Source organism: Osmerus eperlanus, chromosome 19 (genome assembly GCF_963692335.1).
Source record: "Osmerus eperlanus chromosome 19, fOsmEpe2.1, whole genome shotgun sequence".
Classification (NCBI taxonomy): domain Eukaryota; kingdom Metazoa; phylum Chordata; class Actinopteri; order Osmeriformes; family Osmeridae; genus Osmerus; species Osmerus eperlanus.
Genome location: NC_085036.1, coordinates 12,445,573 through 12,459,611, shown reverse-complemented (window position 1 = coordinate 12,459,611; position 14,039 = coordinate 12,445,573). Strand labels below are relative to the sequence as shown.

The 14,039-nt window shown below is 44.2% G+C and overlaps 2 protein-coding genes across 3 annotated transcripts; one reads left to right on the top strand and one right to left on the bottom strand.

The window, feature by feature from the left end:
* The first annotated feature begins 91 nt into the window (after positions 1-91).
* On the top strand, positions 92-3,395 carry gpr34l (G protein-coupled receptor 34 like). Of its 2 annotated transcripts, none has more exons than XM_062486357.1 (2): positions 92-219; positions 2,141-3,395. In XM_062486357.1, the coding sequence occupies exon 2, from the start codon at positions 2,237-2,239 to the stop codon at positions 3,236-3,238; it is 1,002 nt and encodes a 333-aa protein (XP_062342341.1). In that variant the 5' UTR covers positions 92-219; positions 2,141-2,236; the 3' UTR covers positions 3,239-3,395. The 2 variants fall into 2 exon arrangements, with proteins under 2 accessions (XP_062342341.1, XP_062342343.1); XM_062486359.1 differs by lacking the exon at positions 92-219 and adding an exon at positions 1,286-1,376.
* Positions 3,396-8,458: 5,063 nt separating this feature from the next.
* Positions 8,459-13,504, bottom strand: LOC134039686 (V-set and immunoglobulin domain-containing protein 1-like). The gene is made up of 7 exons (XM_062485703.1): positions 13,358-13,504; positions 12,928-13,088; positions 12,142-12,349; positions 10,757-10,915; positions 10,105-10,221; positions 9,612-9,756; positions 8,459-8,953 (listed from the first exon to the last, which is right to left on the bottom strand). Exons 1-7 carry the CDS (start codon positions 13,398-13,400, stop codon positions 8,845-8,847), a joined length of 942 nt encoding a protein of 313 aa, XP_062341687.1. The 5' UTR covers positions 13,401-13,504; the 3' UTR covers positions 8,459-8,844.
* Positions 13,505-14,039: the final 535 nt, after the last annotated feature.

Genomic DNA, 14,039 nt, shown 5'->3' with positions numbered 1-14,039 from the left:
CTGACACAGCAGCCGCAAGTAAACACTGGAGTGTTCAGGGGGCTGGCTCTATTGCAGCTTCCTCTCCCGGGTAGCTCTGACGTCCTGGTGACAACCTCGGGGGCAAACCAAAAAACGGTCGCAACAGCTGGAGAATGCGCGGCGAAAACTTCTCAAGTCTATCATGGCGGTGCAGGCCTACAGATGCACGGATTCACTGCTCGTTGCGGTACTAAAGTGGTGGGTATTGCCGCACAGCAGTAAAATGCATTACCGCGGAGAGAATTCCCCCTCAGAAATGGTGTTTTCCTTCAACGCAGATGAGCGACTATGTGCAAGTGCGCCTATGCTGTAGAAATCATGTACTACACACAGCATGACGCCAATGAAAAGCCTATGTCACACGCTTCTATTTCAATTAGTGAGTTTGGTTATTACATGGAGCTCGTCTACTAGGCTACTTATTTTTCATCGGTTGATAAGCCTATTACTGCGCAGTCTGATTGTGAATATCAACGGCTATGCATGTTAGAATCGTATTTTATCGTGGCAATAACACAGTTGCACAATCTGTAACAAACATCTATAAACATCCTACACGAATGACACAAGGCTTTCCTGTTTGCTGCATGTTATTTGTCTGCCATCTTGCGGCAGAATCAGGATACTACACCCACTTAAGTAATGAGAAAAGTTGGATCAAACCACTTTTTACGGCTATTGCACTTGCAACCAAAGTAGGAGGTGGTGATCACAAGACCTAAAAACACAACTTTCTACCAACTACTAATCGCGAGTAGGAATACATGTACTACACGCTTACCCGTACCCGTGTTTAAAGTTCATTCACTTATATAAATAAAAGTGATTTAAAAAAAATGGCCAAAGTGCAAAATATAGCAGCATTAGATCCCGTTCAAAGCAAACATTTGTTTGAGGATGAGAGGATTGTAGAAAGAACAGGTTTGTAGCTTTACAAATCCAACTCAAACACCTGCAGCTTAAATCTCCCAGAAAAGTTTTGTTTATATTTTAGGCTTAGCATCATCATGTCTGTCTGCCAGCCTGCCTGCCTGTCTGCTTTCCTGTCTGTCTGTCCTACTACATGTTTGTCTGCCTGTTTTACTATCTGTCTGTCTGCCTGCTTTACTACCTGTCTGTCTGCCTGTGTCTATCTTCTCATCAGCTCCTCTACGCTTTCTCACAGTCTCTTTCTTTCAGTGGAAGGTGTATAGGAAGCCACTGAGGTTCCATGTAAGCAGTGGTTTGGTGCACACCCATGTTGCAAATGTGTCTTCCTCGTTAGATAAGGTTTGCATTACAGTAAGAGGCATCATTGTCTGACTCACAGGCTCTGAGTCGCAGCAAACCAAGAGTGGAGAGAGAACGTTACTCAAGTAAGTCTGCCAGCAATGATCCGATCTGTGTAGAACTTGTTGAACAGTTGAAACAATGCAGATTGTCCTCCTCCTCTCTTTTACCCTTACGTCACCTGGTACCTTACCCAGCGCCGGACTCACTTTAACCCAGCTGCTGGTTTATCGATTCAACTTGTGTAGAATGTTAATGTTACCATTGTCATTGCTATTATCGTTTTTGTTGTACCTCTCTGTTCTGTATGTTTTCTTTCTGGTCACACACCACGACAGGGGGACACAAACATTACATTTACATTTAGTCATTTAGCAGACGCTCTTATCCAGAGCGACTTACAGTAAGTACAGGGACATTCTAGAGGCAAGTAGGGTGAAGTGCCTTGCCCAAGGACACAACGTCAGTTGGCATGACCGGGAATCGAACTGGCAACCTTCGGATTACTAGCCCGATTCCCTCACCGCTCAGCCACCTAACCTGACATTAAACGTTACATTTTGAAATGTGAGAGAGAGAATATCTCCTCCAACAATCTCTGGAAAATTGTCTGGCAGTGTACCAGTTTAGAATTGAGGCTTTTTGTGTACTTTGCAATGTGGTTAGTAATTACAGACTGTTTCTTGAATGTGACCAATGTCACATTCAGTAGTTAAAACTCTGCACTTCTGATGCTCGATTCTCTGCTGTACTTTATGTGCACACTGGTTGTACGTCGCTTTGGATAAAAGCGACTGCTAAAGAAATGAAAAGGTAAATGTATGTTTTTTTTGTCCCCTCTCATCCTCAGGTGACTCATCTAATCTGCTCTTGGTCCGGAGGGACCGGAATTACATTTTTTTACCACGTTTTATGAATTTGTTAATTTAGTTTCAAATAGTTCAGGATGACACAGCTAGCGGTGAACTCTAGCGGACCTGATGGAAACAACACTTGCGAGATCAAGGACAGCTTCCTGTCTGCGGCGCTCCCCGCTTCCTATTCCCTCATCTGCCTCATAGGACTGTTGAACAACACCATGACCATACTGGTGTTCTTCCTCAGGAAGCAGTCTGTCTCGTCCATGGCGGTGTACCTGAGACACCTGGGCATTGCCGACTTCCTCCTCGTCCTCTGCCTGCCCTTGCGTGTGTACTACCACAACACAGAGGGCCCCTTCCTCCTCTGCAAGATGGTGGGCGTCTTCTTCTACCTCAACATGTACGCCAGCATCCTGTTCCTCAGCCTGATCAGCCTGGACCGCTACCTGAAGATCCTCAAGCCGGTGTGGGTGCGGCGCATGCAGACGGAGGCCTGGAGCCGCAGGGCCTCCCGTGGCGTGTGGGCCGGGCTCGTCCTCGTCATGTCGCTCTTCTTCCTCAGCAACAGCAGCGAGCGCCCGTGCGACCGCATCTGCTTCCACTTCCATCACAAGGGCCTGGTCGGCGGCGTGGTCAACCTGACCGCGGTCGCCTTGTTCGTCGGCGCCTTCCTCTTCTTGGTCTGCTTCTACGGGCAGATCGCCGTCAAGCTGAGGGCCATGTCTCTGGGCTGTCAGGACGCCCGGGCCCGGAGGAAGAAGAGCAGGGTGATCCTGAAGACCTTGGTGGTGCCCTTCATCTTCACCCTGTGTTTCCTGCCCTATCACGTGGTCAGAGTACCCTACGTGCTCGCCCAGATGGGCGTGATCGGGGAGGTGAGCAGCAAGCAGATCCTGCACATGCTGAACGAGCTCACCCTGCTCCTCTCGGCCCTCAACAGCTGCCTGGACCCCGTCCTGTACTACCTGCTGTCCAGCACCTACAGGAGGGCCACTCTCTGTGCCTTGCAGGGGAAGTTTAAAAACATGTACGCTCTCAGCTCCAAGAGCAACAGTGTCATCCATTCAGTCAACGAGACGTGGAGATGATGACCTCTCACCATCAACTCTTTATGTAATATGTACTTAAAACTCAAAACATATTAAATATTAATACAGGGTTGGCCACCCCTGCATTAATACATACTGGTTCAAAAGCAATAGATAACTTGGATATTTTTATAGAATTTATATAAATGTACATAGGCCTACACTCTAAAAAATGCTGGGTTGAAAACAACCCAGGTTGGGTAGTTTCCAACCCAGCGGCTGGTTAAATATAGGACAGAACACACGTTGGGTTAAACTAACCCAGCATGATGGGTTGACCATTTAACCCAGCATGTTGGGTTGATCATTCAACCCAAATATGGTTCATATTGACTAGAAGGCTGGGTTAATTTGACCTCATCAATGGGTTAAATGCTGGGTTTAAAACTACCCAGTTTGGGTTGTTTCCAACCCAGCAGCTGGTTAAATATAGGACAGAACACACGTTGGGTTAAACTAACCCAGCAAGATGGGTTGACCATTTAACCCAGAATGTTGGGTTGATCATTCAACGCCTCAATGCCTAGCTAGCATTACCTGAACAAGTTGTATAGCAAAAAGAAGTAAGCACATACAACTATTTAAATGGAATCATAAACACGGAGAAAACATAACGTTGTTAGAAACTGTTTAAAGTACTGTAGACTACCTTTTCTATTTGTATCATCATCCACTTTTGACTAACTAGCTAGTACTTAGACTCTTAAGTACTAGCTAGTTAGCTCTAAGTTAGAGCTACGGTACTGTAAACAGTCAAAAAGCAGCTAGCTAGGTGCAAATAAAAACTCCTTAAAACAAATTATTTGCAGTACAGTACGTTTATTTCGGTGGGGTTATTCTGTATAGTTAAAATTTGCCTCGTTGGCTAGACTAGTAAATGTAGACTAAGTTAGCCGGTTGCAAACTGAGGTAACGGCTAATATCCTCAACAACACCTAAGCTAGGACTCGGAGAATCTCACCATTCAGTTGCTGCAAGAAATTTGGCTACACCGCCGGACTAGTATTTTTGCTGTTAAAGTGAGTCCGGCGCTGGGTAAGGTACCAGGTGACGTAAGGGTAAAAGAGAGGAGGAGGACAATCTGCATTGTTTCAACTGTTGCCGAAAAATGACCCAGCCACTAACCCAGCGGCTGGGCTGCACAAAAACCCCCAAACTACCCAGCACCATGGAAATAACCCAACAAAATGACCCAATAGCTCAACCCAGCGTTTGGGTAGAAAAAATAACCCAGCATTTTTTTAGAGTGTACATAAATGTATATAGCATATTGTTATTGTTGGTATTGTTTAGATTGAATGTTTCAGTCAGTTACTCAGTCAGTTACTCTGACTTATGATCTCTGAGTATATTACACATCTCATATTACTCATCTCGAGAAACATTAAAGTGGTTTCCTGCTTCGAAAACGACCCCTGTTGTCCTCGTCTGTGTAGGTCTGGAAAACACCAGTGATGTCAAGTTGCATCGATAGTTTCATTTCGACTGTAGCCTAGAATTTCAACAAATAATTGATTCAGTAGAGGGTGTTTTTATTCATGGCCACTTCACTGCATGTCCTTTTTAATATAACGGAACATAATTATTTATGATAAAATATCAAACGTACTGTGAGTTAATTCACTAGGAATATTTACTAGAGGTTATTTGTTGTGGCAAATGACTCATCGACTAGATTAGTTGGGTGTGCTTTGTCTTCGGCAAGGGCACAACCTTTGTTCTCTCACATATATATTATTATTATTTCTTTTTGCCCCCCTAAAACTCAGTCAATATTTGGCCTACATACACAAACTAGGTGTCAAAAGTTTCGTCTTGGTAGCCATTGAGTTGCTTCTATTGGGATTTACGTTCCGTTGCATGGTTTAAGTGGAAATTAAGTTTTTGTGGCGAAAAGTGAAGCTAACGGTGGCTAACTTGCTAGCCACAGTCAATGACGCTACTTACGTCACGAAAACTCGCGTGACTACCTCTAGAAGAACATTAGTTTAGCAGCTCGTTAACTTCTGGGAGATAGCTAAGCTAACTGCTTTACTGCAAGGCAGCTGCAGAAACGCCACAAGCAAAGAGGCCAGGGTGATAACTATTTACTAATTTTACTTTCTGATATGACACACAATTGTGACGTGTAATGTACGATATAAGCTGATTTTATTAAGGAAGTACATCTACTTTCGGAAACAGTAGTCTACTATGTCACTGAAGTATTAGCATCATGACATTAGCCTCTGTTGCCCGGGCAACACATACTACAGTGGTCTATGATGCATCTGTTTTCAATGGTTAAAATAAACATTCCTCACAAATACATTTTCGTTGTAGGATTTATTATGACATTACATTACAAGTAAACGATTTGTGGGTGAAATTATCATTACCTGTGGTTTCAAACCAGTGTTGCTCACTGCAACGCTGTAGCCTATGCGAGACACTACAAAAACATCTACACAGCTGTAGGAAGTCAAACGGCGACAACATGTTCGGCACTCCCCTTACTTAAATCAAAAGTCTATCTAACTGCTAACCTTAACTTCATTGCCACAGCCTAAACTTTGTCAATCTGTTCATGAAAATAATTAATTTCAGCCTAAACCGTACAACGGAACGTTAATTCCAATTCAACCAACGCAATCGCTACCAAGACGAACACAGCAGTAGTCTAGTACTGTACCGTAGTACTGTAGTACAATTTACCGGGGCAGCTTCTCCACACAGGGCTATATCGCACTTGGCGTTGTTACTGACAATGATCGCTACCAGTGAGCTTTTTATGAAAGCGATTTTCCACTAAATAAATGTCAAGCTTATTTAGTTTTTGGGGGGATATTTTCAGTTAGCAGATGGTACTGTTTGAATCGCGATTCCATCTTCTACTGCCGGTAACGTTGTAGAATAATCTTCAAAGGGGGTTCTTTATTCATGAATGAAATATGAGTAGGCTAAATTCCTTAAAATATCACGAGAAGGGAAAAACTTAAAAGGACGTTTAAGTCATAGAGATTAGGTCAATTTTTTACACCGGTCTGCCAAATTTATTCGTTTTGATTCAACGATGAGGCTGCCTCTTGCAGGTGAAATAAGACATCTATTTCATTCTACACTTCACTTGTGTTTTCAGTTGTAAATGAGCAACAAAAAAAATGCTTTTAAATCTATGTAATCTTTATAAATAATAAGTATGCATTTTTTTATATAAAGTATACAGAAATATCAGTTGTAAAAATGTCATTCAAAAACGGACCCCTGTGCAACCGACGCAAGCAAGCACACCCTACAATTTCCCCAGAAATTGTACCCTCTCTAGTTTGATCAAGAAGTGCTTAGAATCCGGCAGTGCTGCCTTCGAGAGAGCTGATCAAAGACGTTCATCAGTAAGTGAAGCTCTACGGGTAGACTGAATACCTATTGTTCAAAGCCAGACACTCACTTTGAAGATATCACCGTCTTCCCATCTGCCGTCTTTCATTACCGATAACCGAGAGTTCTCCCTTTATCTCGGACACACATTTATGCATATTAGTCATCTTTGCATTAGGTTGATTTCCTTTTAAAGTACAATATCCAAAGTGGTATATGCTTGTCGATAAATGTCGTTCATATAACTTACATGCTCTCCTTTTTGGCATTTGAGTCCTGTACATTTTGATTTAATTTCAAACACTACAAGTCTAGTTAAGACATGAACACCATATAATGTCATGTTCCGATCCGTGCATCAACTTCCTCATTCTACTGATCGTGTCATTGTAAACTAACACAACACAGCCAGTGGGCTGTGGTAAAAAAAACAAAAAACGGTTTGATTAAGAATAGATAGGCCTAAGATTATATTCCATTACATATTGGTGTAATGGAATATACACCAATATGTAACATTTGGTCTTGCTGCAATCATCGCTTGACAAAAACTGTCATCCAGTGTTGTGCACGTTCATACCTCTCATGAACTCGTTCCAAGTTAAGTTCATACAAGTAAACATGAATAGTTCACGTTCATAGTTCACAATTTAAATTCTGAACCAGTTCATCGCTGAGTCTGCGTCTCTGCTTTCACATTGCCATTTTTATGAGACCAAGAGCTGTTGTGGAATACATTGCTTGTTTGGTCAACATGTGTGTGCGATGAATCATGGGTAACGTAATGCGAAGTCGAGTTAGTTGGTTTAGGTTAGGCTACATAGCGAAAATGTTACGGGCACTGAGCAACTACATGGTGCAAGTATTCGATTTACACAGCAGCTCTCCTCAGAAGGAAAACATTCCGTAACGTTTTAGCTAGACCTCAGATAATATTGTAACACCCCTAGCCGGGATGCTAATCGAGGAGTCAGGAGTCAACCGGTGGGAGTACTGAGTGCTTATTATCGATACACAGACAGTTGTGGGCCACTGTCTACGCCTTAACTTATAACAGAACAATTCTAATACCGATGCTTAAACGCTCTTGACCTGCTGCTTACTCAACGACATGTATTGTTGCACTCGAGCATGAAGTAATACAGAGAGTTTGATGCCCGCCAAAACACCCCTATATATAGGCTACAGCCAAAAGACCCACCCCAGCTATCCCACAACCCCACCAGAGCCTCCAATAAGAACCTGAACATTTACAAACACTTAAATGAATGTCCAATAACACAGGGTCGCTACAAAATGACAGTGTCCACTGTTCAAATTCATTATTTGTCATTAAGTTTCGTTCAGTTCATCGTTCTCATAAAAATGAACGTGTTCCATGCACAACACAGCTGTCATCACAATCTAACCATGCATGCTGTGGTTTCCTACCACAACACATAACACGCTCAGAATGATGAAACGCTAGTGAAATGGAGAAGTGATCAGATTCGATTCTGCAAACCGTCAACCTCGCCACGTTTGATCGTTGAAAAAGGAAGAGGGAGCCATCAATTCAACCGAATCTTCTTTCTTTCGATTCCTTTGTTTTTCTGTCCTTAGAATAATTTCCCCCGTGATCACAGTGGTGTGATGGTCAAGTGGACGGCCTCGTGGAAGGCTATGGTTTTAGCGACAGAAAGGATCTTTAATAGAAGAGCGGGGAATTCATTAAGAGCCAAACGCAGTAGAGATGTCCTAAGGTTTGGGTTCGAAGAATTTTAATTTTGTCATTTCAAAGATTATGTGTTCTGTGTAGGCCTAATAGTACAGTCACGACATAGACATTACTCATGTAAAATTTAAAATTACTTTATTTCTATTTTTAAAAGCCTGGGTAATTGTGGTCTGAATGACGAAAAATGAACATGGAAGTAATTTGGATTAAATCACAGTTTAGTGTTCTCTTACATTTTAGGATTGGTATTCAAGACACAGAGTTCAAAGATTTTTTAAGATTTTTAAAGTTCAAAAATGTTTTTCTTAAAAAAAAAAGAGTGATCAGAATAGCTTTTTTTAAACATATCAAAACACGAAGAAAATGTAAAAAGCTAACTAGCTTATACGTACCTATAGTGTATAAACTATGGTGTCTATGTTTTACATGCTTTGTCACAAACCCTCACAAACAGACAAACGGACGAGGACGCTTCATGGTGTTTGTTGCTCAGAGCAGTGACGTCGCCGCAACGTCAGCGTGCTCGGCTCTCTCAAGCCTCCACATTCTCTTCCCGTGGGGTCGGAGTTTCCATGGTGACCCCTCTCGAGGTTACGGACGTCTGATGGGGGCTCCCCCTGGTGGGCTCAGCTCGCGAGGCTCTGGAAGCGGAGACATTTAACAGCAGCAGTCAAACCTGTCATGTAACCTGATTACATAATCCATAAACAAATGTATCATAGTCACTCCATCCAGTTTTGTTAAATTGAGGTCTTCCGGACAGGCAGTAAACAGCATTGCTGGAAGTCAATTATGAACAGTGTTAACCAGGTTAGCAAGTTTAGTCACAACACTGACAAACTGTCTTTGAATGTGGTCAATGTCAGCAGTTTAGCACTGTGAAAAAATTACACAAACTAATGCTGTTAGCCAGGAAGTCTGCACTACTAGGTCTCATTAGGGCAGGGGAACATTTCCTGTTCTGTATATGGTGTTGCTGAGTAAGGTTACAGCCGAGAGCACCACTTGACCACAGACCAGGACAATGGAATGAAGCTGAAGGCTGAAGTTAGTGACCAGTCTGTCCTGTTACCATAGCAAAAACAGCTAAAAGGACTTTTACCTTACATGGTGACATGTCTTCATGCCCCACGGGCATACCCGGTTAGAAAACTTCATACATGAATGCTATACAAAATGTAAATACATACATGACTAAATAGGGGAAAACTATATACACTAACAAACGACATACACACAGTAGTATAGTTCTATATATACACACACACACAGTATATATGTACAAAGGGGAGAACTGACTTCATCTCGTTAGCTTCAGTCGTCTTGGCCGCCCTGTACTTGTTCTTCTTCATGTTGTGGGTGACGAACCAAACGAGCAGCGCGATGAGAACACAGCCCAGCAGGGCCCCGATAACCGCCCCAATGATGGCCCCTTCCCCTACCTCTGCAACACGGATCCAAATACCACGTGACAAAAATGCAGAAAGGTTTTTTAGCTGAGACATTTATCCAAAGCAACTTAAAGAGGGGGGATTCGATCCTGCGACCTCTAGATCAGTAGTCAGCTGCTGAACTACTGAGCTTTAAACCACGTGGCCTACAGAACATGCTACTGATATCAACTGATGTACCCCATGTACAAACAGTGGCTTGTGTTAATAGTTTAATTAACTTGTTGTTTTTCATGTGATTTCAAACCTACAATCGAGATTTCCCTATGAGACAATACAAATGAAGTGGATGTTCTCTATCAGATTCAGAATCAGAATCAGAAAGGGGTTTACAAACTTACCATGTACCAGTTCTAGTTTACAGGTGGCAAAGCCCAAAGCGTTACTGGCGTTGCACTGGTATTCTCCAAACTCAAACTGAGACAGGTTACGGATGTACATCACTCCAGTTTGGATGCCTGAGCAGAGGAACACACATTTGTCAAAGCAGATGCCCACACACCCTCACATATATGCATACACACACAAAAACAGAGAAAGTGAGAGAGAAAGAGAGAAAAAGAGAGGTAGAGAGATGGAGAGAGTGAAGGAGAGAGGGAAAGAGAGGTAGAGAGATGGAGAGAGTGAAGGAGAGAGGGAAAGAGGTAGAGAGATGGAGAGAGTGAAGGAGAGAGGGAGAGAGAGGTACAGAGATGGAGAGAGGGAAGGAGAGAGGTAGAGAGATGGAGAGAGTGAAGGACAGAGAGAGGTAGAGAGATGGAGACAGTGAAGGAGAGAGGGAGAGGTAGAAGAGATGGAGAGAGTGAAGGAGAGAGGGAGAGAGAGAGAGGTAGAGAGATGGAGAGAGTGAAGGAGAGAGAGGTACAGAGATGGAGAGAGGGAAGGAGAGAGGTAGAGACATGGAGAGAGTGAAGGAGAGATCGAGAGAGGTAGAAGAGATGGAGAGAGTGAAGGAGAGAGGGAAAGGCAGAGGACTGGAGTAGAGAGGCGTACTGGCGCTTCCCAGGGCAGCTCTCCTGGTCTGGTCCTGGCCCAGTCTGGTCCAGGCGTAGATGGGGGCGGGGCTTCCTTTCTCGCTGTGACACGTTAGAGTGACCAGGTGACCAGACTCCACATCTCCATGGACAGCACAGAAGGGCTTTGTGGGCCTCTCTTAAATACCAGAGAAGAAGAGAAGAAGCAGTGTGGGCCTCTCTTACACACCAGAGAAGAAGAGAAGAAGCAGTGTGGGCCTCTCTTACACATCAGAGAAGAAGAGAAGAAGAGGTGTGGGCCTCTCTTACACATCAGAGAAGAAGAGAAGAAGCAGTGTGGGCCTCTCTTACACACCAGAGAAGAAGAGAAGAAGCAGTGTGGGCCTCTCTTACACACCAGAGAAGAAGAGGTGTGGGCCTCTCTTACACACCAGAGAAGAAGATAAGAAGCAGTGTGGGCCTCTCTTACACACCAGAGAAGAAGAGGTGTGGGCCTCTCTTACACATCAGAGAAGAAGAGAAGAAGCAGTGTGGGCCTCTCTTACACACCAGAGAAGAAGAGAAGAAGCAGTGTGGGCCTCTCTTACACACCAGAGAAGAAGAGAAGAAGCAGTGTGGGCCTCTCTTACACACCAGAGAAGAAGAGAAGAAGCAGCCTTTAGTACTGTCTGGATGGAGGGTGGAGACTCATAAACAGCTTGCATGAAAGAGAGAGAGAGAGCTTGCATGCAGACAGATAGCAGTAAACACAGAAATAGTATATGTCCAGACTGTCATCTATGATAATAACAATATAACGTCTGTTGACCATGTCCCTGTACCTCACGGGAACTCTGAAGTATTGATCGTAACGCACGAGTGAATCATATTGAATGTGAATCTCACATTGCCTTCCTGTGTTTCTAAACCGTGATCTGTGTACTATAAACAGCAACACGATTCGTTAGAGTCGGGTTTGTCAGCATGGTTTTTGTCAGCCTCCTGAGTGGTTGGACGAGTGGTTGGACGAGTGGTTGGACGAGTGGTTGGACGAGTGGTTGGACGAGTGATTTTCCTTTCTGAGGTGAGGTGGTTAGACGGAGGGGAATCATACTTCCTGCTCTAATTTCTGACACTGACAATGAAGAGACTAGTCTGCTGCTGTTCCCATGGAAACTACTGTGGATAGTGAGGCCAGCGAGGTTGTCCTGGTAACTCTGTGAATGAGCAGAATCACAGACGGTATGTAATTCACTGATCATAACATTAAGATTAGGGGAGAAGAGGAGAAAGGTGGGGGGGTGGGTGGGAGGTGGGTGGAGGTGGGGGGTCAGTGTTCCTTGGTCCTGCCTGTCCTGTCACGATCGAGGACCGTACACGTGCAGTCGCTCGACGCCCCCCCTTCATAGCATTCGCTGGCCTCACCTAAAACGGTCACAGCAACACTCGCCTCACTGTTCCCCTCGATGTCCGGAAGGTTGTGGACGTCACAGCTGTACACCCCGCTGTCTGCCACCTGCATGTTGCTGATTGTTATCGAGGCGTTCATGGTGGTGTTAGGGTAAGCAGGAGGTGTAAGGCGGCTCAAATACGGCTTGGAAATGACCTCGGCTTCCGCCTGGTAATAATACACCTGTAAGACAACGGTAAAGTGTCAGAGAGTGAAGAGAACCCAGCTCTGGAACCAGACCCGAGGCCACACTCCAAACCATAGTTGTTTGATGTTGACTTGGGTGGTGTAAATCCAGTACTGGAACAACGGTAAATATGCGAGAGGAGGTTGCTATGTGGGTGAGGTGGTGTCGGAAGGGGTTGCCGAGGCGTGTCTGCAGTACTGCTGCTGGAACACAGGGAGCCAGGGAGCAGTGAGGAAGGAGCTTCCTGAGGGCGGGGCCCTCAAACGGGCGCGCAAGACCAACTGCCATATCTGCCATTTTGAACTCTCACATCCACACAAGTAAAAACGAAAAATGTCATTTCACCCATACGCTATGTTTAGACAAAAGCGAAAAGCCATGTCACCTATTTGAACTGAAACACCATTTGTTTGGTGGGGCGGATTTAAAAACGAGTATTTCTATAAGAGGAACTCGCTCCTGCAGAGAATTGCGCAGGTGATTCGAGGACACACGGAACCGCACAGCGTTCTGTGGTGCAGAGCTGTAAACCCATTCTGAAGACAAACACAAAGAGAAGTCCAACTGAACGTACCGCGTGGGCAGTCCCTGCAGACTTGGAAACAAAAGTCCACTCGATGCTGAGTTTGTTGGTGGGTGAGCTTGTCGTGAAGGAGCACTGGAGCAACCCGCTTCCTCCCACTGTCACGTTCAAGGATTTCTGTGGAGTCTTCACGGAAATAGACTGCACAAGACCTGTTAAAACAGACACGGCCCTCATCTTAGCTCAGTGGCAGAGCATTTTCCTGCCAGGTTAAGAGGTCCCAGGTTCAAATTTCACCCCTACACGTCGCTTTAGATGAAAGCGTCTGCTAGGTGAACACATGACATTTATTCACCAGTACATTCTATACAGTTTCTCAAAGCTGGGATGAAGGAATGATTCCAAATCAGTTGGTTTTGTCCGAGCTAAGGATTCTAAAATAATCCTTGTCCTGATGGTTTTTAAACTGACGGTTACTCACCCATCACACTGAGCAGCACCACCAAACCGAATATGTTCGACATTTTAAAGAAGTTTCCAGTAGAATCACTTGTGCCTGTTTTCAGTAATTAAAAGCTAGTTAAAGCCAAGATCGTATAACTTTAAGTGCCTTAATAACTAGTTTGAGTTCAGCCAGTCGGTCAGCAGCAGAGGAACTACACCCTGGGAGGTTTCTGTGGGCAGTGCCAGGGGCGATGGCGAGTCTGTAGATAAGGCATATGGGTGTTTACACATATTGTTTGCTGGACTAGGCGTGAGTGGCTTCGTTTTTTGGATTTTCCATTTCCGGTTGGAAGCCTGGTATTTCTTATACTTGTGAAAGGGTGTGGTGGCTCGTAGCTAAATCATGCATATACCTGTTCTTTCAACCCTATTCAATTTCCGTTTTTACAGTTAGTACCTGTTTTCTAGTGACCTGTGATACAACTACTGTCCAAAAAAAAAGAAGCAAACAAAAATCTCTCGCACTGCCAAATATTCTAGGAAGTTGTGATCTTAAGTTCACCACCCTCATAAGGCATTAGTACGAACTGTAAAATCAATTAGTCTGTGCTTTGGCTGATGCCCATCTCTCTCTCTCTCTCTCTCTCTCTCTCTCTCTCTCTCTCTCTCTCTCTCTCTCTCTCTCTCTCTCTCTCTCTCTCTCTCTCTCTCTCTCTCTC

Coding starts and splice junctions, on each gene's coding strand:
- LOC134039686 (XM_062485703.1), bottom strand. CDS start 13,400: ATGTCGAACATATTCGGTTTGGTGGTGCTGCTCAGTGTGATGG. Junction 12,350..12,927: donor CTGCAGGGACTGCCCACGCG/GTACGTTCAGTT, acceptor GTTGTCTTACAG/GTGTATTATTACCAGGCGGA. Junction 9,757..10,104: donor TAAACTAGAACTGGTACATG/GTAAGTTTGTAA, acceptor TCCGTGTTGCAG/AGGTAGGGGAAGGGGCCATC.
- gpr34l (XM_062486357.1), top strand. CDS start 2,237: ATGACACAGCTAGCGGTGAACTCTAGCGGACCTGATGGAAACAACACT.